A 26,261-nucleotide genomic window follows, 5' to 3' on the forward strand; every position below is an offset into this window, starting at 1 on the left:
TACTCTTCAACTTCTCCAATTCCAATCTAAGACGATCTGGATGAGCTTGAGGTCAGGTCCATTAGCATCGTCTCGAAGAATTTATCACGATGGTTTCCAGGGGAACCGTATTGAGGACAATCAGACATGGATACATATTTATATACATTGTTGATATATGATACATTGTTAGCAATAAGATAACAATCCACATTACTAACAATTCCCTTTCCTCCCGATGGTAAACTATTAGCCTCACGTTCACATCACACGCATCACAGATATCACATCATTTGATGCCCGTAGTTAACCCGTATGTCGGGGGGAAGGGGATTGTTAGTAATGTGGATTGATAACCCCATTGTTAGCAATGTATTGTTCGACCTCCACGTGGTTCCCCATGGAAACCATCGTGTTTAATTCCTGGTGAATTAGTCACGATGGGCTAACTGACCTGACCTCATGCTCATCTTATCATCCTCCACTGGTGCCCCGCCAGCGTAAACCGTTAGCGCAGGCGGGTGCACCATTCCACTATCATATCACAAAAAAAAAAAAAAAACCCGTATGTCGCCATTGTTATACTTACGTATCTTGTAATTTCACTGCTATATGTCACCCTTTAAACAAAACAGAAATTAAGCTGCCTATGCCTGGTAGGTTCTACTACAGAACAAAAATTATTATTGTTATAATATTTTTTCACATACCTATATATACCTACTAGTATAGGTAGCGATCAGTTACATTTTTGTTGTATGTTAAGATAATATAAATAAAAATCACCCAGATGCATATTTATGAAGAAAAACTTTTTTATTGAGCGCAAATCGAATCATATTCTAACATAATTTCATTAAGATCGTGAAAATTTTAATGTTGAACATAAATTGTTGTAACTTAGAGTTACAAACTTTGATATGGATGGACTATAATTGTAAATACTATATATATATTTATTTATAATAGGTATAAATATATATTTTTGCCGACTATAGATCTCATCTCGCTTCATGACTGCGATTATTGCATCATCCGAAAACGTCAATTTCAAAATGTTTCCCAAAAAAATTAAATTAACTATAGCCTATCCTTACCTACGAAAATATTATAAAGTATTAAATACTAAGATGAATAAATAAAAACGACAATATAAATTACTGTTATAGAGAATAAAATTGTTAAATTGTTTGGTATGACGTCAACAACATCTTAACAAGAAAGAGGTTTCGTTTTACCCAGAATATTACCACATGGACTGAAATTTTCAGATTATTATTCTTAACAAATGTAATATAATATTAATATAGCTTAACACTTGTTTACGATAATCCAATACAAGTTTATATTTAAAGAAAATGTGTTTTATACATTCAAATTTAATTTAAATTAAAATATTATAATATAACAAGTTTTATAAGCGTGAAACGGAACACGTGACGTCATAGAAATAAAAAAGATATTATAGATTCTGCCAATAGGAACGCCGGAAATTCTTAAGTGACCTTCATACGTAATCCCCATCATTCATTCATTCAATTCACTTTTTATCAGTTCCTCCAGAAAATTAGTCGTGTCTATTGTGTTGAAATTTAAAAAATTTTGTGTTACAAGTTCAAGAAAATAATTATCATTCATTGGTGAAAATTTAGTCCAGATAGTGTGACGTATTGATTAATTTAAAATAATAAATTCGGTACCTCTCTTACTTAAATTTAAATACTATTGTAATACACTATATACTTATAATTAAGTATATTAAGTTAATTCAGTGGCAGGATTGTTGACTATCTACATTCTGTTTATTACTTGGTCTTATTAGTTAAGACCTTTTTGGTGTTTCATTGCATTACAAAGTAAATTACCCGACGAACAAGAGAAGAGAGAAAGAGTAGTGCCTATCATGAGCTACGCGTGCACCAAAAAATCAAACAATCTGTCTTACTCGGATTATAACATCTCTATTTGTAATTTGGCGCATGATCACGTAGTTTTGCATCGCCATAATTATTGTATGCGAAAGGACAAGATTAAGATGTGTAACATGGTTACTTTTAGAAGACAAGTCAAGATGTAAGTATAACATTTATTTATTTAATTAGTACACTTAATTGAAAATGTACTTAATGACTATTAATTAATTCCAACTAAGTACATATTACACATAAATGGTTATTTCAATATTACAGACAATCTATTTATATGTATAGATGGTAAGGTGACAAAGAACTTTATGATTTTTATTACTTAAAAAAAACTACCTTGAGTGAAACTTTTGGATACAGGGTCAATATAATAATCATAATTAGTATTTTCTCTTATGTAATAACATAATTAGTATTTTCAAGTGCTTGTTTTGTCCTGTATGTAACTATGTTTGTAAATTGCCAGTTTTGATGATTTGTGCGCCTATTACTTGTGCCTAGCAATATGCACACATGCAGATTAGATAATATTATTACAAACAGGTACAAACATCAACTTTATACATTTGCTGGAAGATTTTATTATTCATTTTATTTATTTCATTTCTTTGTAACAATTATATGATATCAATTGGTAACAATCAGACAGACATACATATTTCGCATTTATAATACAGTAACGCCTATATCCGGGACTTCGTCTGCATAAATTTTGGTCTCCTATTTTAACCCCTTCGCATTATTTCTACCGTGATCGTGATACATTCTACTTCTTCTACACAAATGTTGATCCCCTATTTCACCTCCTTCGCATTATTTCGTGATACATTCTATCTTTTACTCCAAATTTTAATTAAAATTCATTCAGCCGTTTTGTATTAAAGAAGTAATAGACAGCCACTATTTTGGATATATAAGATTAGTATATACTACCTACATTAAAAAGTGTCCATTTGTGAATGTTGTTAGTTGATGTGGCAACTTTGAATACTACTACTTGATCATTGGACGTAAGGTCCGAAATGGCAGAGTAAAAGTCTGACATATTCTAAAACTTCGAGAATGTAATATCCTCCTATCCTGTTTACACATGTTTGTTTGCGTATCTTTTCTGTTTATTCTAATAATCCTTTACATTGAGAATTGTATTATCCACAAACTGTCCTCCATGTTTTTACTATCGTAGATACGCCATAATTAATTAATTAGATTAGAATAACTGTTCTAAATAAATTCTAACTAAATTCTACTATTTTAAATGTTAATGTCAAAGTTCCCTTTTACGACGGATTTTTACATACTGTCTGTAATTGATTCTACAAAGTTGTTAGATGTTACAACTATGAATAAATATTTATGCTCCATTTTTATTATTCATTTTACCATATGAATGTAGATTTAATTAAAGATCAGTAAATTTATTATAAAATTGAAGGTCACGAATTCAACTACTGGTAATCAGTTTTTTGTCCCAAAAGATAAACAAAGTGTTAATTATTTGTAATTTATCGAATTGAAAACTCGAAAATTAGTACCCTATGTAACAATTCGATATCTCATGACATTATTGTAGCACTGTTAGCGGTAATTCCTTTATTGTATTAGAGATTTCATACGAACATGTCTCAATCATGTGCTTTGCAAAATAAAACATGCTATGGTTTAAAGCGAGTAAATCTATCAAATAAAAAGTTGTCTATCTTTATGGGAAATACATATAAAGTGTGAAACAGTGAAAATGTTTTCACAATTTGGTTTATCAGATTCCGTAGCTTTTATGCATACCAGCCACTTTCAAAGACTTAACCACATCCTTTATGCTTGTAGTAGCGTATTCACTTATCGTCGACTTTCGTAATGTTTCATCAGCCTTTCATTGGAAATTCTTTCCACGTGGCCAAACTTTATATAACATATTTAAAATATTCAGATTTGAGTCAAAAGAGGCTATTTCTCTAAGAATATTTTACCTGAAATCTAAAGAATAAGTAAGTGTTTTAAAATATTGGTCCGTAAAAACCAAGAATCAGATATCGTTTGTGGAGAAAAATATTGTGTAATAATTGATTACTTGTCCAAGGATATGAAAGTTATATAAAATATACCATATTACAGAAAATTACTTCCTTTTATATCTATAAAGGACCTATCAATGTAGTAATATATATATAATAAATATCTGCGATATGAATTTTTATCATACTCACAATGATATGGCAGATTATCGAATGATGGCGTCATGTCGCAGTGTATAGGGGCTCGGAGCGGGTGACTAGTGACGTGTCATTATTATCTTTGCTACTTTGCACAGTTCGATGTGTTTGCCCTATTACAACTGACACTACAGCGATGAAAACATCATTTTAATGTAATATTTGAAACGTATGCAATTTATGCAACCTTAAAAACAACTCTAAGAGAAGCGATCTTATTTACACATTTTCCTTTAAGAGTTGTGAATACAATAATTAAAATATTACGGAATAATTTCCATGTACACGCTTTGCAGGGTAATGTCGAAGAATACATGCTTAATTAATCAGTCTTTACATAATATGAAAATTACATATTCATGAAAAAAATATATTCATAATTTTAAACTGTTAAATGAATGTATCTATCTATATATTCGAAAATTGAATTAATTTCGAATACAATTTATTCAAGGAAGTCTTCGTTTTGATGCGTTTATTTCGTCACCACTACTCAGTTAGTTCCTGAAGACGTTCCTTTCTTTAATGTTGCCTTAATGGCATTCGATCAAAAGCATTTTAATAGTTGATCGAACGCAAAGAAGAATGAACATTAGCACATTCATTGAAAAGGATATAAATAGATGTCTCATCTGCATTTATCTCTAGCTCTACATGAGCCATTAAAGCAATAACTAACTCGCTAAATAATATATCGATTCCAACAACAGCGTATGAATCTACGTCGAAAGCTTAGAGGATTGATTTATTAATAAAATTGGAAGTTACCAATAGTTTTTAAAAATCAAGGCTAATAATCTTAAAGTGACGTTTTAATAATTCTATTCTGTAAACGTGTTCAAAATAGCTATGCCTCTTACAGATTCTAAAAAAAAACTTCTTTTCAAATTATCAAATATATATAAAAAAATAAAAGATATCTCAGGAGCGGTTGTAGTAAGAACCTCATCAGCACTACGAACATCACAAAATACAATTGTGAAACCCCGTCATGACAATTTAAGTAGCACATCTGATCCTTTATATTTAAAAAACAGACTGTAAAGCAAGTTGTTTAATAGCACAAATATACAAGAGAGAGCAATTAATAACTGGTTTAATTAAATTTGTATAAAGTTACTTCGGTAAAATGCCTCGACTTATATGTAAGAAAAAAACTGTTTATTTTCAGCATCATATATAAAGCCTAGTATTATTTGACTTGAAATTAGCTAACTTGATGTTATTCAATCTAATTTCATAACCTAAGAAGTTGATATTTAGGTAACTGCTTAAATTAAGTCTTAAATACATAAATTTATTAAATGGAACTGTTTTTATAACTGAATATGTTGCTATACTGTAAATATAATATTATTTATTTGTATACTGTAATTTTAAACAAATTAATTAAATATATTATACTATTAAGGTTATCGAACTCTGTGAATAATAGTTCAATGTCAGTTATTCACTGTGGTGAATGAATCATCGAGTAGGTAAGTATATACCTAAATCACATTTACGACGAAAAGAAATTGGTACCTACCTACACAAACCGTATGCTTTGAACAAGTCTGAACATGTTTAGACATCTCCGTACACGTATGGAAATAAGTAGAGTAGGTATACATATGCCTAACCTACATTGTTTGCTCGCTATTTAACGTTATTAATAGATGAGTATCATTATTTACTAGCGTAGGTAACCCGTTGTTGCGAATAGCAGATACATGTATACCGTCTATTTTGTCTTTCGAAGTTAGGTGAGCCAGGCAGTTACTACATTTCAAAAGTACTTACACAGAGACCTAAGAGTATATACTTATTAATTGCTTTAGGGAGAAATAATAGATATTGTTCTTAGCATTATATTGGCAGTTCTAGCCATATGGAAATACAGGAGAGAAAGTAATATGTAATCAACAGTGACCTACAGTATGAATCATCAACAAGGAGGAAAACAAGATTCTTGTTCGCTTGAGTACCTACCTAGCGTGAATCCCCCGACCACAAATATGTTAATATTCCTTATGTCCATTCGCTCGGTCTTGAATTTACAGTACCAGACGAGGTATATCTATGTACATAACATTATAATACGTAGGAATAACATCCGATGGAACAACACCTACGGTCTCGTGACTATCGGAACGAAACACAGCCTATTGGCGCCCAAAGTTGACGTCATATTCAACAGCCAATAGCGATGAAGTGAATATATTTTTAGAACGTAAATGTTGAAAGGTGGGGGAATGAGGAAAACGCAAGGGCCACTTCTCCACGAAATTGCACAATATTTTCTGAGTTGGTACAGTTCGCGCGCGTGCCGCGTTTAAATAATTTTCTAGACTTTTCACGTCTCAAGCTATTGAACGTTGACTTCAGCGAATTACAAGAGCGACCGCATACCTATAGTTTTATTTTTTTATTTTTTCTGGATAAAGTGGTCACGGATCAGTCAACAACTGGGCTGTTACAATATTTGTTCGTAACAAGGTGAGATTTAATAATAATATATATTTATGTATTCAAAAAGAAAGATTGACAATGAAATTTATCTTCCTGTGTGCTGGAAAGCAGGATAGCTTTATGCGCACACAGGGCCTTATACATATATTATAAGTAAGAAATATAAGTACATAGGCAAATCCACTTAAGTATTTTGAAGTGTTAAATATACTTATATTATTTAATTTAGTATGAAATTTTTCTAAGGGTTACCCCTTTTATTGTTGTATTACTAGTTTCAAGAGGGTTTAGTACATCAACGCATGCTGTTTGTCTAACACGTTGGCATAAGTCTCTTTTCTGTAATATTGGGTATATTATTACGCAATTTCATATTAAAGGATATTCTTTATTATCACTATGTGAAAGTCGGCTTCAGTATACGTCTGTTATAATTCTTATAAATGAATTAATGACGCATTTCAATGCGAAGTTATTTATCATTTGCGTATTTCCCATTTTTTTGTAGGTACCAGAAATAATGATTTACTAAATACTCATATCATATACGTATAAGGGTCGGACTATGTACTATTTACTACCTACCTACGTATGGTACGCAGGTACCTATTACGTTTTTGTAACATTTACGTCCTAATAGGATATAATTAAATTATAACAATTGATACACTATCCTGGGCATACTATGAACTATAGTGTCTTCGCCCTAATGTACTATTTCATAATCAGTGCGTAGCGTAGTGCGTGCATAAATTCAATAGGTGTGCCCGCCACTTCTTACGCGTGGAATAGTGACCTTGTCCAATTAAGGAAAAAAATCTAACCCAAAAAGTTTAGTCGTCTAGCTCTCTTCCACACAGCCTTGCTTTAAGAGTCGTTGAAAGGGCAGATCGTTTTAACAAACCTTTTTTCGCTATTACTGTACGCTTTAAACAGTAACGTATGTACTTTCTCAGGGTCTATAGTATCTGTGTACCAAATTTCATTGAAATTGGTTCAGTTATTTTGAAAGCGAGACAGACAGATAGACAGATGGAGTTACTTTCGATTTTATAATATGTATTAGTAATGATTAAATATTTGTAAGTACCTACCACACTAAGATGCATACGAAATAAAGAAAAGTCAATTTAATTTCAATATGACGTCATATCTCATTGATTCTTGTCTTTTTTTGATGGATGGCTATTTGTATTGATTTTCAATTATGATATGATCATGACTCATAGGTCCTACGACGGACGAAAATCAATATGAGTGACGTGCCACGAAGTAGCATTTGGTCCAAAATACTATCTAGTAATCTTTAATCTATTTAAATACCAATATGATAAAAAAATTAAAACGAAATCGTCTTTACTAATTTCTGTTTCCGGTACAGATTGAAAACCCTAATAATATACTTATTAATAATTAATGCAACAATTACTTATTTTCAAGATTATACCTATAGTATTATAGCTACATATAAAATATTTATGTCCCGAGATATTTTATTTGTAATTTATAATGACGTGATATTATGTGAAGCACATATTACTCATTGAACAATGATGTAATGGTAGTATAGAGGTTACTGACACGATTTTTTTATTTTATTTTGAGTATAACTAATGCTAATACATATGAATATAAAGCGTCATATCATACCTATATTGCACAATAATATTTTTTATCACAACAATAATCGGTAAGGAAGATTATAATTTATAACAATTCGAGTAGGTTCATAATCTACCTTTGTGTTTGCCGACCGTTGGGATTTCCCCTTGCACTTAAACACACTGTGTATTACCAGTAGTGACGTCATTTCATACATCGGCTGAATATTTCTAGATTATTCTAACGTAGGTACATTTGTTATTTTAGTGAATGATCCCTTTATTTTTTTTTTATAAAAAAAAAATCCGCAAACCGTCCGCGTGGAATTTAAGAAAAAAGTTAATTAAGTTTACTTTATTTTTTATGAAATAAAAGTAGTCTAAGTTACTACTTATTACATCAGCTAGCTGCCAATAAAAGTCCTGTCAAAATCGGTCGAGCCATTTCAGAGATGGCTAATCTCTGAAATAAAATGGAACAGACAGACAGACGGACGAAATTTATTTATATTCGTATGCATGTAGTAAAAAACGGTTATTTCAATATTACAAACAGACATTACAATTTTATTTATATGTATAGATGAAAAGATATAGATCTATGTGAAATTCAAAATGTACATACAATGATTATTTAATACCAGTTACTAGGCTTTCTTACTTACCTGCCTATTCTTTTGTTTCAGGCCTACAACAGGGACAATTTTTTGGCTTGGCGCTTAAAGAGTTAAGATTTCAAAAGGAGCTCGCGAAGAGTTCGAAAAAGTAAGTAACCGCGTTCACTCATTTTCTTTTCGAAATAGCTTTCTGTTCACAGGACTGCAAGTGAGAAGATGAACGAGAATTATACGAAGATTTTAATGGAATAACTTAGTACTTAGCCGTTATTCTCTATATCAAAATAGTTTTCAGGCACAATCTTTATGTGTTCTATTGAAAGAACTTTGCTAACTGCTGAATGAAATTAAAAATCAGTAATAGGTACTCATTTTTAAACAGTCAGTTGAAATGAGTATTAACACCTAATGAACTCCAGATAAGGGTCGAATCGATTTTGCCCGTATACCAGTGATTGCCAAATTTAACGAAATTGACTTATAAAAATTAGAAATTACGTTTATACTATAGTAATAATTTTAATTAAAGTATTAAGTACTCAATAAATAAGTTATACTTAGTTAATTTACATTTTTGCAAATAAAGTGGCTTACAATTTAAGTAATATAACATTTAAAGGATTAATTTGTGTAATTATTATTATTAAATAAATTCAAGTTTATCACTTGTAAAGTTGACGGTGGTATAAACTTATAACTGACTTGCTATGCTAAATTTAACATAATTTTAGTTATGGAATCATTTGCAACAGGAGCATTAAATATACATGTTTTAAATAAGAATACTAATAATAAAATTAAATACTAACATTGTACATTTTAAAATAAGCAGAATTTCTTTATGATACTAGGAACTTACACTACAAAGGTGCTACAATCTTCAACGTGGTGACAAAAAAGCAATAATAAAAAATATGGAACCATATTGAGATCTAAAGAAGTTCATAAAGAGCAATTATATGTTGTATTTTCTTCTCTTTATTTGACATATTTATTATTATATGTATGCCATTCATTCATTCTATCACATAATATGTACTATTACATGTATCTAAATCAAACGTCAGCCATATAAATGGCAATGAGCACATATCCGAGCCAGATTGAAGTCGCTGTGGTCGAAAACGGTCGACACGACACAGAAATGTGCATATGAATTTTATAATGATTTGTGTTTATAAAATAATTCAGAATGGAAGAAAATGTAATAACAATATCATCAAAATATCATACTAAATATATATTATATTTATCACTACTTGCACCACGACATTTCTATTCCGCATTTCTGATATATATATTATTTAAAACATCGCTATCATCCACCATACGGGAAATATATAGAAAGGGAATTATTTTCCTTTCTATATATATTCCCATTCCTTTATTCAATGTATGCCTAGCAATGTCCTTGTCCACAATTTCGATCAATCCTTTGCTCTCGCCTCATATAATCTGCACAATATGTTACGTCGTATCATTTCTTTTTGTAGTTCTATACAAAATGGTTGCTCAAAAGATCACCTGTCCGAGTCGGAGCGACGATATCGGAAATCAAAACAACAATACAAACACCAAAAGATATGGTTTTTTCGCAAACGAGTCACAAGACTCCAAGTGTTTTGAAAGTAGTAGAAATAGATCGTTTAAAAGCAAACAAAGGTGCAGCTCAGCACGTGAACGGCTTGACGGGAACAACTGCCGAAGCAAATCCAGGAGGAGCAACGCCGTCATCGCCTGTGACTATAACCACCTTTTCAGAGGTAAGAGAAGATGCCGCTGCTGTGAGTAATAAATATAATTCAGTATTATTAATATTAAGCTTACTTTTAGTTTATCGGATTTAAATAGAAACTAAGATTAATATAAATTAACTCTATTTTCAGGAGTATTTGAAACCGGAGCCGTTATTCGAGAGCACAATGTTTCGGGAATCGGACTACGAGTTCTTCCAAGATCTGGCCTCGTCCTTCGATCCCGTCAAGGACGAACTAGCACAGACCACTGGTAAGATAAAATTTAAATATACGCCTATTTGTAATTGTAAAGCTAATGATAAGATAAACTCCGTAGATAGGTACATGATTTTCTTTACGTATTCCGCAAATTTAGAGTGAATGTATGTAGATAAAGAAATAGATAAATTTAAAAATGATAACATCTTATTCAAAAATTCAAACATGTTAAGACTTGTTCATTAATTTTAACTGATATGAAATACTTAGAATTTTCGCGCTTCATATAAATATGATTTATCAACACTACAAACAGAAACACGACAGACGATATTGGCAGTAGACGCTGTCGAAACTTTAATTACGATAAGTAGTGTTTCTTTCGAAATTATTTTTAAAATATCATCTCTTTACAGATAAGTCAACAAGAAAAACTGACACAAGGGCAAACACATTTGACACAATGAACACGCCATTCTCTCCCCAAAGTTGGGATGTTAATTCCCCTCTTGCTCAGGCAAGTTTCTACTGCAGTACTCCAAAAGAGTCACCTTCACCAAAAGCAGTAGATTCGTTTACTTTTGACGATGCCTTATTCGATTACAATAATGAAAATAAAATGCAATTTTCTGAGCAATTTTTAGATATAAGTAGCTTGCCAGTAGTAATAGGGGAAGAAACATCGGAGAAAATGGGAGAAAAAAGTTGGCCAGAGGTGGCATCTACTCATGACTGGCCCACTCCATACAATACACATTACAATAAATACACAAACACACAAAGTATGCCCTTTATCCATCAAGAAGACTCCCTCAACCAAGAAGATTTAAAATATATGGCGGTTATACCAAGAGAAGTAGAAAGAAATGATGTGGTCGTATCAGAATATTTGCTAAATGACGACCAGGGAAAAGGAGGGGTTTTAGAAGAAACGGGATCGAGAAATCTCCCTTTAGGCTTGTCTGTTGACATACCAACAGCGCTCACATCTACCGGACCTAATATCAGTACACCAGATGTTCTAAACTACGTGCAACAGTTGGAAGAGGAAAGTTGCCCACTAACAGAAACGGTGAGTACCTTCAATTTATATTTTTCAGTTCAATAATGATATATATTCAGATAGATCAAGTACTGCGTCTATAAAGATAATTATTTTCCAATTTGGTGTTCCTATAAAAACCTAAAGCTTTTTTACTTACATAAAAAAATTTCAAGTTTATAAAATAGTAATGTTAAATTTTAATATGTTGTTACAGAAATCACCCATGAAATGGTTTCTTGAAGAAGAAAGTGTTGTCTTTACTGACCCAGTCATAACCAGTACCAAGAGTTCTTCAGTTCCAGCGGATTACATGCCTATTACACCTAAGGATGAATCCCAAATTGATTCAGAGGAAGAACCTATTTCCACTTCAAATAGAAAGCGGCGGCATGACAGCGAAGATTCTGATGAAACATATATGCCTCACACAGAACATACTACTAGGAAGTACAAGAAAAGAAAATCAAATATTCCTATAAAAGATATGATTCTAGCCCTGGAAGGCTCGCAACACTTGACAAAACCACGAAAAAGAGGGCGTCCACCGAAAAGGAGAGAAAGCACTGTTTCTTCTGTTTGTAGTGTAGATGACAATACATCAACAATTTCTACACACGAAACAAAATACAGAGAATTAAGAGATAAAAATAATGAAGCATCTAAAAGATCTAGAATGAACAGAAAACTCAAGGAGCTGCAAATGGAACAGTTAGCAGATGACTTGGAAGAGAAAAATAAAAAGTTATCTGTAAAGGTTAAAGTTTTAGAAGAAATGACCGTTAAATTAAAGAATGCGTTAATGACAGCCATGACGCAAAAATGAAGATGAAATTTTATTTTTCATGGGTTTTATGATTTGTATATACGCATAGCGTACTTCATTACAGAGAAAATGTTGGGAGACATTAATAATGCTATGATGATAAAGATGCATGTGAAGTGGTATTATTTCTCAGTTTACAAAAGTTATCTTGGACTTGACAAAAGTGTAGGTGTTAACCTATATAATTTTACCTAGATGTGACTTTCAATGTAGATTAAGATTTAACTATGTTAAATTTAGGTACTTTAATTAAATCACAGTACAGTGCCAGTAAATGATTTGTATTTTAATATATTTTTTCAACTGTTTATTAATTATTAATCTCGATGCTATCATCTTTAATGATATAGTGACAATTAAATATAAAGTTAATATACTTATTGTAATCAATTTACATGGCTTGGGCAATAGTTGTTAAAATTTTATATTAAGTTTAAATATTGGCTCACAAGCCCTGTTTGTATCTAATTTGTAAAACACTATTGTGAAAAAAATGAAAAAATAATTACCTATTTTTAAGTAATTACACACATTTTGTTAATTTTATGAATGGCCAAAGAGCCTCTTTCTATTCTGATTATACATAGTTACAATAAATGATTTCTTTAATTTAAAAGCAATACTTTTGTTTAATTTCAATAATATATTACTAGAATTTAATATTCTCTGTACTACCCTTTATTTAATATACTATATTATGGAATCAGCACCAAAAAATTACTCATTCCGATTTCCATTTGATTCACTTCATATATATCATTAGTTAAATAGAAAAATTGCACTATTCAAAATCTACATTTTTTAGAAGACAAGCATTTAAAGTTTTTAAATTTATTTAAATTATTATTATTTCCTTGAAGGAAATAATAATAAGTTTTAACAAAAATTTACACAAGTATTATAATAACTTTTAAAGTATTTAGATAATGGCTAAGATGGCGTGGTGTGGTTAATTTAATTACTTATATAAAAGGAGGCAATTTTAGCTTCTAATTTTGAAAAATGTCATTTTTCTATTTAATCAACTATATATAGGCTACATGTATGAGTCTAGTAAAGAACTAGAAATTTAGGGTTATTAAACAATCATCATACATGAGTGAAATGGGAAAATATCATCTATTAGAGATAAATAAAATTATACACTTTCAATTTTATCATACAAGCTGATAGCACACTTTATAATAAATGTTGTATCCTTAAAATGTAAAATTATGTAAAATTGAAAATTAATTATATTGCCTCTCCTCTCCCTTCAATTAGAAGACATACAAAAACACATGCTTGTTTTGCACTTGAAATAGGTGATTCTGTATCACTAGCAAAAAGTTGTTTAAACTATATTTTAATAGTTGTTGTGTATATTAATACTGACAAATATAGACAACTTTATATAATTAAAAAACAAAGATCTTCAGTTAGAGGTTATTGAACAGTATTTATATTTAAAAAAAAGTGCAAAAAATAGAAAAATTCTTATCAAGAGCATTATATAAACAGCTGGTACTATTTTAATTACTTACCTAGACAGTAATTATTTTATTGTCTGGATTTCATAAAGCTGTCATAAATACATTGCCATAAGCATAAGCATCTTTAATAAGACTCGGCTGAAGTGCTAATAAAGGATACAAAATGTCAAGGTCAGCTTCATTATGAATTTACTGTTTTCTCTGTCCCAAGTTATTATAGTTTATGATAGTTGGTGGTGTCGGTATAAATACATTAAAGTTATTGGAGTTAAATTCTAGGTATTTGAACTTTATATGTATTTTGTATTGTGTGATGTATCCTAAAATTGCCAGTTACTAACTGACAATTTGCTGTCTGCAGAACTCTGCAGATCAGTGATTCATGATCAAAAACATGGCACGACATTATATTCAAATTAAGTAAGTACACTGTGATTATAACATGAATCACAAAATTTGAAATAATCACACTATGCAAATTTGGTATCAATTAATAAAGATCAAAGAAAAAAAGTCCATCTGGTTAAAAATTAATTAATTAATTAAGTTATTGAAATTTAACGTATAGCCACAGATAACATAATATTACATACAGATACCCCATCCCATACAAGAAAATGGTTCCTTCCTAACTCGGGCTATTCTTCGGGCTATTTTATTTCGCCACCGTAGCCGCTAGATGTCGCTAGATCTGAAGCAGTTCGGATTACTAGTGGGTGCTTAGTAACAAAGCATGAAAATAGATGGCAGTGAATTCAGTCTACATGACATCTGTTTTGCAAAGATATGTATATAATAGATATGTAGGTAACTGTATCGTGTACCTCATTAGGGACGATTCAAGATTCAATGTAAATGTGTAGGTATAATATCGTTAGCCGACACTCTGCAGATATGGCTTATGTGCCAATGTATATACCTATTGTGTTATGGTTTATTTTACATTCCATGCCTATTTTTTTTGATATGTTGTAACGCGTCTGCGCTATACGTATAGCCTGATTTTGATACGTTTATACTCGTACGTATCAAAATCGGGCTACCTATACGATTTTTTATTTCAATCGTTATATGTATGAGACTGATTTTAGCTACAATTAATTTACTGGTATATACCTCATGTATTCTACGATGTACCCCTCTTTTACCTAATGAGAATTCCGCTATATCTTATATATAAATTTTGTATCACAGTGTTAGTTGCCATATTTCTCCCACATTTTGATGAAATTTGATATGTATACTTCCCAGGTCTGAGGTAGGGTTGTTATCTATTTTTTATACCCCTAAGTCATAGGGGTGGCCTACCCGAAAAAATATTTTTTTGTATTATGGACAATTTTTTATTTATTTATAATGTTACATTGAAAATACATACACGCCTAAATTTTCACCCGTCTTTCACCAACCCCTATTTTTAATAGCGATATTCTTACAAATATTATAAATGCTAAAGTAACTCAGTCTGTCTGTTTGTCTCGCTTTCACGCCAAAACTACTGAACTGATTTAATTGAAATTTGGTAGACAGATAATGTAGACCCTGAGAAAGGCTACTTTTTAATGCGAAAAAGTATTGAAAGGGGAAATGAAAGGCTATATGAGGATATCGTAATTTTTAAAGTCAGATCTTGTAAGATTAAGTGAACAGGGTCGGTCTAGGTTTTTCATTATTAGAAATGTGTAACGGGGTAACACGTTATTTAGTGCGAAATTGTGTATATTACAATAAAATTTAACGAGAAAATATTATAATGATATCACTGGGACACTCATTGCCTTACTACTATATCGTCCGTTAGTCGCGAACTTTCTGGAAACACGAGAGGCGCTATCCTATTGGTCGGTCGGCGCGGTTACCGCGCGTAGATGAGTAGATGAAGTACTTAGACGAGTCTCACGGCGCCGCAGCATAAGTACTTACTATACATACGTAGTATACATATGGGTATTACAGATGTTTTTATTACTAGTAATATTACTCTGTTATCTAAGCAAGTAATGTGTGCTTATTTTGAACTTGATAACATTCTGAATTACTCGTATATCTTTCAATATCTTTAGCGGTATAAACCAGGTTATGTACTACTACTAGTATTGTTAGTGAGGGATAAAGTTGATGAACAAAAGTAAAACAATATTCGTATTAAAAATATATTCATCTAATATTTTTGGCATTATTTTTAAGTTTCTTCCAAATATAAGGGGTCTGACATGGGGTGTTATGTACCTACATTAAAAAATACTTTTTGAAATGTATGAAAGAAACGTATTGTATGAAATTTTTTAAATGTGTGAAATGTCTGCACCTACATTAAAAGATAATTTTTGAAATGTATGAAAGAAATGTATTGTATGAAATTTTTGAAATGTATGAAATGTAAGGACCTACATTAAAAGATAATTTTTGACATGTATGAAATGTATGAAAGAAATGTATGTACCTACATAAAAAGTTCATTTTTGAAATGTATGAAATGTATGAAAGAAATGTATGTACCTACATTAAAATATAATTTTTGAAATGTATGAGATGTATGAAAACAATGTATGTACCTACATAAAAAGTTCATTTTTGAAATGTATGAAATGTATGAAAGAAATGTATGTACCTACATTAAAAGATAATTTTTGACATGTATGAAATGTATGAAAGAAATGTATGTACCTACATTAAAAGATAATTTTTGACATGTATGAAATGTATGAAAGAAATGTATGTACCTACATTAAAATATAATTTTTGAAATGTATGAAAGTAATGTATGTACCTACATTAAAATATAATTTTTGAAATGTATGAGATGTATGAAAGAAATGTATGTACCTACATAAAAAGTTCATTTTTGAAATGTATGAAATATATGAAAGAAATGTATGTACATTAAAATATAATTTTTGAAATGTATGAGATGTATGAAAACAATGTATGTACCTACATAAAAAGTTCATTTTTGAAATGTATGAAATGTATGAAAGAAATGTATGTACATTAAAATATAATTTTTGAAATGTATGAGATGTATGAAAACAATGTATGTACCTACATAAAAAGTTCATTTTTGAAATGTATGAAATGTATGAAATAAATGTATGTACCTACATTAAAAGATATTTTTGACATGTATGAAATGTATGAAAGAAATGTATGTACCTACATTAAAAGATAATTTTTGACATGTATGAAATGTATGAAAGAAATGTTTGTACCTACATTAAAATATAATTTTTGAAATGTATGCACCGTACAATAACAATACACGTTAAACATCATACCACAGAGTCATACGCAAGTTAAAAACAAACTGCTATGATATTAATGAGAAAGGAAAATAAACTTTATGGTATTCGAGTTAGGGTCGATGTCTCTCTTTTTTTTTAAAACTATTTTAATCTTACCAGTTGCCAGTATTCGAAGACAGCTACGATTCGTACTCGATATTTTAAATTATTATGTAATCGATTTTTCAGTACAAATGTAAATAACCAACGACACTAATAATGTACTACTATATTCCGTTCTTTGAAACGGAATACTGCTATACTTAATACAAAATAATGAAAATTTACTGTTCACAACGACTCATTAAAAGCATCATCGAATAATGCGCTGTAATAAAATCCTGTTATCGATTATTAAAAAAAATCGATAATACATGTATTTATTTTTAATATGACAACACTTCATACATAAGTATTATTGGGGGACTTTTTGGCGGGAAGTCAAATTGAGCGGGTGTTTTAAATTTTCTCCTTTTTGATTTTTTTATTTTAATTGTAATTTTATTGTAAATATTGTATATCTTATTGTAAATACCTAAATAATAAATCAAGCAAAGAAAATGAGTGATAGTAGCGACGGGGGAAACCCCGTCGACCGTGGAAAAAGTCAACGCGGCAAAAAACGGAAGATGTCGCCGAATCATTTAATTATATCCGAGGACTATAAAATGTATACAAAACCCAATTACAAAAGACAGTTTCCTGAAAATCATAGTGTAGATTGTGTTGTCTATGTAGAATCTACAGAAAATGAAAAAAGTAGGGAATAAAAACCCCATTACTTTAACAAAGTTATTCACCGAAAATGTGAAAGGCATTGCAGGTGTACACAGAGTAAACGCCTATAAAATAGGTGTGACCTTTCGAAAGCCCGCACCAGCCAATAATTTTTTAAAAATGGACAATTTTTTAAACAAGTATAAATTCAAGGCTTTTGTACCAGCATATATCACAGAAAAAACTGGTATCATAAGATACGTACCGACAGACATGTCCAACGAAGATATTTATAAAAGTATTAGTTGTGATACCGAAGTGATATCCATCAAACGTTTTATGAAAAAAGTAGAGGGAAAACTATCTCCATTGGGCACTGTAGCCGTCACATTTGCAGCTACCACTTTACCACAATATGCCTACATACAATTATTTAGATATCCTGTACACACTTATATTCCACCATTAGTCCAATGTTACAAATGTCTGAAGTTTAACCATTCAGCTAAAGTATGCCGTAGCTCACAGATGTGCTCATCATGTGCTGGTCAACACTCATACAAAGAATGTGATGTAGAAGAAATCGTTTGTATCAATTAGTAGGTAACCACTTAGCAATTTCGAGAGATTGTCCCATTAAAAAGAAGAAAATTGAAGAAAAAAGAAGTAAATATGTCAATCACTCCTATGCCGCTGTTGTGAGTATGCCCTCAAGTAGTACAACCCCAAAAGTATATCCCACTTTAGAGAAATCTTCAAATGTATATAATTCACAATTTAAAAAAAATGTAAATAATAATAATACTGCATTCAATGCAGATCAAATTGTAAATAATGAAATTATAATTAATGCATTAGTTAAATCTCTTGTTGCTCTCGGTAACAACAAAGAGAAAATGTCAATAACTAATAAGACAATAAAAGAAATATTGTTGTCAAATTTAATTTAATGAATACATACTTAAATATAGCCCAGTTTAATATACAAAGCTTACAGAGTAAAAAAGCTCTGTTGCAAAAATACATGAATGAACAAAATATTGATATCTGTCTCATTAATGAGACATGGCTTAAAAGTAACAGTAAAATTCCTAAATTTACATCCTATAATTTCATATTCAAAAACTCAGTAAATACACACAATGGAGTGGGTATTTTAATAAAAGAAAATTTTCAATATAATATCATAACTACTACTTTTTATGAATCAGTTCAGAATATATGTATTGCAATAGAAACATCTATAGGCAAATTAAACATACTATGTGTGTATTGTCCTCCTAATGGAAGATTTGATACCAACAAACTGAAAAAAGTTCTACTTAGTGCTCCTAAGCCATGTCTCATTATGGGTGATTTTAATGCACATCATATTTTGTTTGGTTGTCATACAAACAATAGTAGAGGTAATAACATATACAATCTCATAGATGAACTTGACTTATGTGTGTTAAATGATGGTAGTCCAACCACCATTCAATCACCAAACAGGCAGGCATCAGCAATAGATATAACATTAGTTAGTCCCCGAATAGCTCCTCTCTGTGAGTGGAAAGTCCATGATGACCCGATGGGCAGCTATCACTATCCAACTCAGGTAAGTGTAAATGTGAGGCCATCAGTGTATGAGGTCCGACCTGTAGAAGAAAAATTTTTATATAATAAAGCAGACTGGTCGAAATATTTTTCTTTATCAGAAAGTATTTTTTCCCACTTAAATGTACATAATAATGTAAATAATGACACACCATTACAATTTTATAATAATTTTGTTAATATTTTATATGACATCAGAGACAAGACAGTACCAAAATCAAAGTTTAAACAAACTATACACACTTTAAGAAAACCAGTGCCTTGGTGGAACAAAACATGTGATGATGCTGTTCAACAGTCTAAGAGAGCCATTTTACAATATAGAGTTACCCCAACAATTGTTAACTTCATAAATTATAAAAAAGTTGATGCTAAAAAAAAAAGAATTCTAAAGGAACAAAGCATAGATTCCTGGCAAGAGTTGTGTAGTAGCTTCAATAGAATGACACCTATTTCAAAAATATGGAGTTCCATTAAAAAGTTTAAAAGGATAGGTACATCTTCCAACAAAAATTTTAATGATGACTGGGTACAAAGTTTCTTAGATATGTTGACAGCTCCATCACAATGCAATGATGCAAATTTAGTTGATATATTGAATCAATCTGATAAAAATGACAGTGACTCCTTTCTCAACAGACCCTTTACACTGGCCGAGCTTCATATTTCGCTTAAGAGTAGGAAAGATACAACACCAGGTTTGGACAATATTACATATAAATTAATAAAACAGCTACATCCAAATGCAATTAAAATACTATTAGATATATACAATAAACTTTGGGAGAATTTAATAATACCGGAATCCTGGAAAACCCAGTGTGTTATTCCAATTTTGAAACCAAATAAGGATATTAACTGTGCATCATCATATAGGCCCATTTCCTTGTCATCGTGTCTAGGCAAACTATTTGAAAACATGTTAAAATTACGTTTGGACTACTTTACTGAAACACAGAATAAGTTGCCAGATATTCAGTTTGGATTCAGAAAAGGCAAAAGTTGTTCTGAAAGCTTTGTAACTCTTATATCCCTATTAAAAAAAGCAAAATTAAGTCATTCCAATGTTGTGTGTGTATTTTTAGATGTTAAAGGTGCTTTCGATAATGTAAATATAGAATCCTTAATTCATGTGCTACATAATTTAAATTTCCCCTGCAAAATATTAAACTGGATTTTTAATTTTTTAAAAAACAGAACTGTTTATGTTAAGTATAATAATATCCTACATGGACCTAAATATGTTAACAGGGGAACAATGCAGGGAGCAACCCTGTCCCCTCTATTGTATGGCTTGTATACATCTGAAATCCTCAATTATGTGGATACTACAAAAGTTAACATACTACAGTTTGCAGATGATTTGCTTTTATACACTGAGAGTCAAAGTTTGCCTTTGGCTATAAATAATATAAATACTGCACTAAATCAATTACAAAAGTATTATTCAAATATTCTAAAACTAGAAATCAGTTCAGAAAAAAGCTCTGTGTTAGTATTTAGTAGAGATACATTCACACAAACTAATCTTAAAATTATGTATAATAACAAAATAATACCCATTGTCCATCAACACAAATTTTTAGGTATAGTTTTGGACAATAAATTAAAATTTGATAAACATATAGATTACATTTGTCAAAATGCAATGAGGAGCATAAATATTTTGAGATGTTTAGCAGGAACTTACTGGGGCTCTGATCCCAAAACACTCAATATACTGTATAAAAGCATAGTCAGAAGTCATTTTGATTATAGTAGTTTAGCCTATATGACTGCTAGTACCACGTTGTTGAGGAAATTAGATGTTATACAAAATATAGGGTTGAGAATCATTAGTGGAGCTATGCGTTCCACACCTATAAATAGTATGGAAGTTGAAAATTGTATACCTCCATTGTCTCTAAGACGTTTGCAACTGGCAGAAAGATTTTGTATAAAGGAATTATCTTCCAGTAATAGTATTGTGCTTAAAAATATTTTATATCCTGCACAGCTTTCTCAGTTAGTTGTAGGTTCCCCCATATCAGCATCTGTTATTATTTCAGGATCATTACCTGAAATTTCAATAATAATGACACATGTTAAAAATGCTACAGGTGGAATATATATAAATGACAAATGGCCAGTATACAAATGTCCATATGATTCACTAATCTGTTTCCTTGACACTACATTTCATTTAGATTTAATATATAACAAATATGACTTTGCAGAATTTTTAAATAAGAAATCAGAATTTTATGTTATTTATACCGATGGTTCTAAAAATTTAAATGATGTTAAAGCAGCTTATTATGATCCACAAAAGAAATATACTAAATGTATTAAACTCAAAAGTAATTGCAGCATCTTTACAGCCGAAAGTTATGCTATATTAAGTGCTTTGTTATATGTTAATAACCTTGTAAATAATGTAAATATACTAATAGTTACTGATTCGACGAGTGTATTGGAGACTTTATCCAGTGGCAATTGTACATATAAACAAAATTATATTATATATGAAATAAAAAATAGGTTAATAACTTTAAGTAAAAATAAGAATGTAGAATTTGTATGGGTACCCTCACACAGTGGCATACCTGGAAATGAGGTCGTAGACTTGGCAACTCGTCAACAATATGATGAAGATCAGACAGACATTTTGAAAGTGCCATTTACCGACTACTACCAATATTTTAAAAGTAACTTACGAAGAGTGTGGAAAGAGTACTGGAACATAAGCACAAAAAATAAAGGAAAATGGTATGCAGAATTATAGCCAGACTTACCAGTGACACCTTGGTACAGCAAATTCAAATATTACAATAGAAAATTTATCACTATCATCAATCGTCTACGTTTCGGCCATTGTTTAGTTCCATCCCATCTCAACAGAATTAAAATCACAAATGACAACAGATGCAACCACTGTTTCAAGATAAATGCTGACATAAACCATATTATATTTGAATGCCAAGTTTTCAACATACAACGGTTGATTCTTGTCAGTGACATTAGTGACATCGCAAAGGAACACTCACAAAGTATTCCCCGCCGCGTTCAAGATTTGCTATCTCACTTTGCATATTTTATTCCAATATATAACTACATTGTACATACTGTGGAAAAAATTTAATATTAATGAATTATTACTAAAATTGTACTGTCTAAGCTTATATAATAGTTTATTTCTTATGTTTTGTATTAAATTCATTATAAAAATGTATTCGACTGAAGGACTTGTATCCATGGTCATGAATAAAGCATTATTAAAAAAAAAAAAATTAAAAAGTATTATTGGAAATAGTATTACTTGCTTGTTCGGCTATTTTTAATTTACTTAAAAATTTTTTATATGTTTAATTTACAATAATAATATATTAAGTGCTTATTATTGGAAAATATAAAAAAGACATTTAATTAGGCCGATACAAATGACAACAATGCCATCTATGAAAGCATTTTGAAAACATTGAGCCCCGTATTAGCACTGATTAAAGTGTAATTAAGTACTGGAAAATAACAATGAGTAAATATATGAAAATTACTTTTCTAAACGCATTATTTCATTTTAACATGTATATATATTTTTTAAAAATGGATTAAACTATTTTGAAAACACAGTTTTGTTTTTTAAAACGTTTGCAAAACTATGAAGAATTCCATCGATACCAATCACGCCATCTATATGCAACTTTTAGCAATAATAATGGCTATTTCCTCATTGAGTGCCACTGGTATAGCTATATTTTTTGTTTTATTCATCCTCATATGAAAGGCAAAGAATCTAAGCCCATACAGCCATTGTCTTTCAAATCATTATTGTATTTTATTTTTAGTGCTTCAATGAAGTTTATTTGAATAAATGATTTTCTTTTCTAATCTTCGTTCACATTATCGTTACCCGTTGTTACGATATAGTGTATGTAATAAAATATTATATTTTTATTTTTCTAGTCGGTATTTTAAGTTGGATACAAATTTGGCATTATCGCTGCACGGTCTAAAGATCTTCTCCAGTTCCATCACTGAAAAGGAGGTGGATGAATATGGAAACAAAATATCTGGAATGCTTGTTTATTTAGATTCTTAAATAGGGTTGGGCCACTATCGGAAATTAATATCTATTATCCATTTCTACAGGTTACTTAGAAATAATGTTTTAACGTTTATTTAAAACGCATTAACTCAAAATTAATTAAGTATAGGTATTAATAGATAATAATAATAATCTCAGGACAATTCACACAGCGCCATCCAGACCCAAGTTAAGTTAGCTAAAGCTTGTGTTATGGGTACTAGATAACTGATACAAATACATAGATTTTTTTTTTCGTAAATACATACATATAAATAGATAACACCCAGATCGATACAAACAATCATACTCATGACTACAAATGTTTGTGCCGTGAACTGCCGTGCGAGGAATCGAACCCGCGACCATCGGACGTAAAGCGGTGTGCTAGACCGCTAGACCACCGAGATCGTCAAGTAATAGATGTAGAATTGTTGTATCAAAATAGTTTTAATTTCATTTAAACAAAGGCTGCCTTTTATATAAAACGAATAATCTTCATATTGTGTCGCATTTCATAAAACATATACCCACTTAATAAATATGTTTGTTAAACTTCGTATAAAACTGTAAAATAAATCGAAACAACAAAACGGTATCATTTTGACATTTATATCTGTCAATGTAGTCTCCGAGATTAAATACTTACTAAAAACTATAAAATAAAAATTGTACTGTAAAATAATTCATCATATTCATGAGCATCATGAGTATGATTGTTTATATTGGTCTGGGTGTTCTTTGTGTGTATATAAAAAGAAAATGTATATGTTTATCAGTGCTCTAGTAGTATCCATAACACAACCTCTGCTTAGTTTGAGACTAGCGTGGCGTTGTATGTTTGTCCTGAGATATTATTACGGTGGACGCCCGGTTATCCGACAAACGTTTTATAGGGCAGTGTCGGACCATAGAATTTGTCGGATTATAGAGTGCTGCCTAAGGGTATAGTCCGGAATTTTTTACAATAGAGTATCTTGTAATCCGATTCAAATTACAGATCCAGTGATAAGATTCTGTTATATATGTATGTACCATATATGCACTTTGAAGTATAAATTATACTTCATTATGTAGGTATGTCAACTACTAAAAGACTCGTTACTATTTAGGCGGTCTAAAATATCACATTTTTCTTTAATTGTCAGTGTTTTGTGCTTTCGCTTCTGAGCTGATATGTATACGTGTGAATAAACAATAAACAATGAAGACATGCTAAACTATACCGCTATCTTCATCACATGTAAGTAATCAAATTCAAACTAAGTAATCATAATCAAAACAATACCCTACGGGTCGAGTACAATAGTGGTGATGCGTACAAGTTCAAACTTGTTCAAGCATGTATTAGCGAAGATTGTCAAAAAAATATTCAATAATAAATAATAAACCAAGTCGGATTACAAGGGGGACCGGATTACCGCGGGTCCACTGTATTATATATACCATGAACAGATTTCACAGTATATTAGGCCCCAGAATTTAGTGTAAAGACATGAAAAGGTGAATTACATAAGCGATATGTAATTCAATTCAGATCATGGGATGGAGTGTATGACTTTGGCACACTAGTTTGAAGACAATCCAACTGTAGATTTTCCACTCAATTAACAATTGTAATAATTGACAGGAATTAATCCAGTCAATTAATTATGATGGTATAATTAAAACAAAGACTGTAAAAAGAGTTGTTTATTTATATTCAAAATGGGAACATTATTGTATCAACACAGAATTTTGATACAAAAATTTAACATGTTTGTCATTTTGATTTCAATCCAACAGTTAAAATAATGGTGTTTAGGTACTTTTAATTTTCATAAGAACTAAGTTTTAAATACAATTAAGGCAGACTCACTATAGCAATAATGCATACTTGCAAAATAAATGTGGCGCCTTACATCTTACCAATGATACATATGTTTCAGTGTAAAGATTAAATAATACAATTAACATTTCTAATAATAAATCTACATGAACTAAATATTTAAAATAGAAATTCTAAAATAAAGAAATAAGATTCGTATGGTAGTAAAGAATAATAGAATTATGAAATATTCACAAAATATTGGGCACCTGTACCAAAAAACAAACTGATTACTTTCAGCATTTGACGTACACAGTTTTTGTTTTGTTATTGTCCATACAACACTAGTATGTAACAAACTATAGAAAAATTTACACCAATCAGTACAATATGGTCACAAGTTATGAGCCCCAGCCTTTACTATAACTCCTTGTATGTTATGAAAAAAAAATTTTAAAGGTTTCACCACATTGTCAGCAGGTTAGTAGTTGAGCCTATGTAAACGTTTTGAAAACCAAAACACTGTTCTGGAATTGCACAATCTTCCCCTAATCATGTGGCAAAGCCCTATACAAAGGACAGTATTTATAAAAGTGAGATAGATAATATTTGTTTTAGGCAAACTCCATAAGAAGATAATTTATTTATTATCAGTACATATTAACACTATTATCACACATGAGTTAAAAAAATAGTTAAAATTTAAGGTTTAGCAT

General features: G+C 30.6%; 1 protein-coding gene and 1 long non-coding RNA gene across 3 annotated transcripts; one reads left to right on the plus strand and one right to left on the minus strand.

The window, feature by feature from the left end:
* Positions 1-1,528: 1,528 nt before the first annotated feature.
* LOC131847890 (uncharacterized) lies at positions 1,529-13,229 on the plus strand. Of its 2 annotated transcripts, none has more exons than XM_059197582.1 (6): positions 1,529-2,052; positions 8,856-8,934; positions 10,280-10,549; positions 10,673-10,793; positions 11,158-11,813; positions 12,001-13,229. In XM_059197582.1, the coding sequence occupies exons 3-6, from the start codon at positions 10,370-10,372 to the stop codon at positions 12,607-12,609; spliced, it is 1,566 nt and encodes a 521-aa protein (XP_059053565.1). In that variant the 5' UTR covers positions 1,529-2,052; positions 8,856-8,934; positions 10,280-10,369; the 3' UTR covers positions 12,610-13,229. The 2 variants fall into 2 exon arrangements, with proteins under 2 accessions (XP_059053565.1, XP_059053564.1); XM_059197581.1 differs by lacking the exon at positions 1,529-2,052 and adding an exon at positions 6,392-6,595.
* A 6,101-nt stretch (positions 13,230-19,330) lies between these two features.
* Positions 19,331-22,934, minus strand: LOC131847875 (uncharacterized). The gene is made up of 3 exons (XR_009357737.1): positions 22,450-22,934; positions 21,568-21,732; positions 19,331-19,716 (listed from the first exon to the last, which is right to left on the minus strand). It is a non-coding gene; the product is annotated as an uncharacterized LOC131847875 (long non-coding RNA).
* Positions 22,935-26,261: the final 3,327 nt, after the last annotated feature.

Source organism: Achroia grisella, unplaced genomic scaffold (assembly GCF_030625045.1).
Source record: "Achroia grisella isolate CSIRO2021 unplaced genomic scaffold, CSIRO_AGI_Agris_v1 utg544, whole genome shotgun sequence".
Lineage (NCBI taxonomy): Eukaryota > Metazoa > Arthropoda > Insecta > Lepidoptera > Pyralidae > Achroia > Achroia grisella.

Coding starts and splice junctions, on each gene's coding strand:
- LOC131847890 (XM_059197582.1), top strand. CDS start 10,370: ATGGTTTTTTCGCAAACGAGTCACAAGACTCCAAGTGTTTTGAAAGTA. Junction 10,794..11,157: donor CGAACTAGCACAGACCACTG/GTAAGATAAAAT, acceptor ATCTCTTTACAG/ATAAGTCAACAAGAAAAACT. Junction 11,814..12,000: donor GTTGCCCACTAACAGAAACG/GTGAGTACCTTC, acceptor ATGTTGTTACAG/AAATCACCCATGAAATGGTT.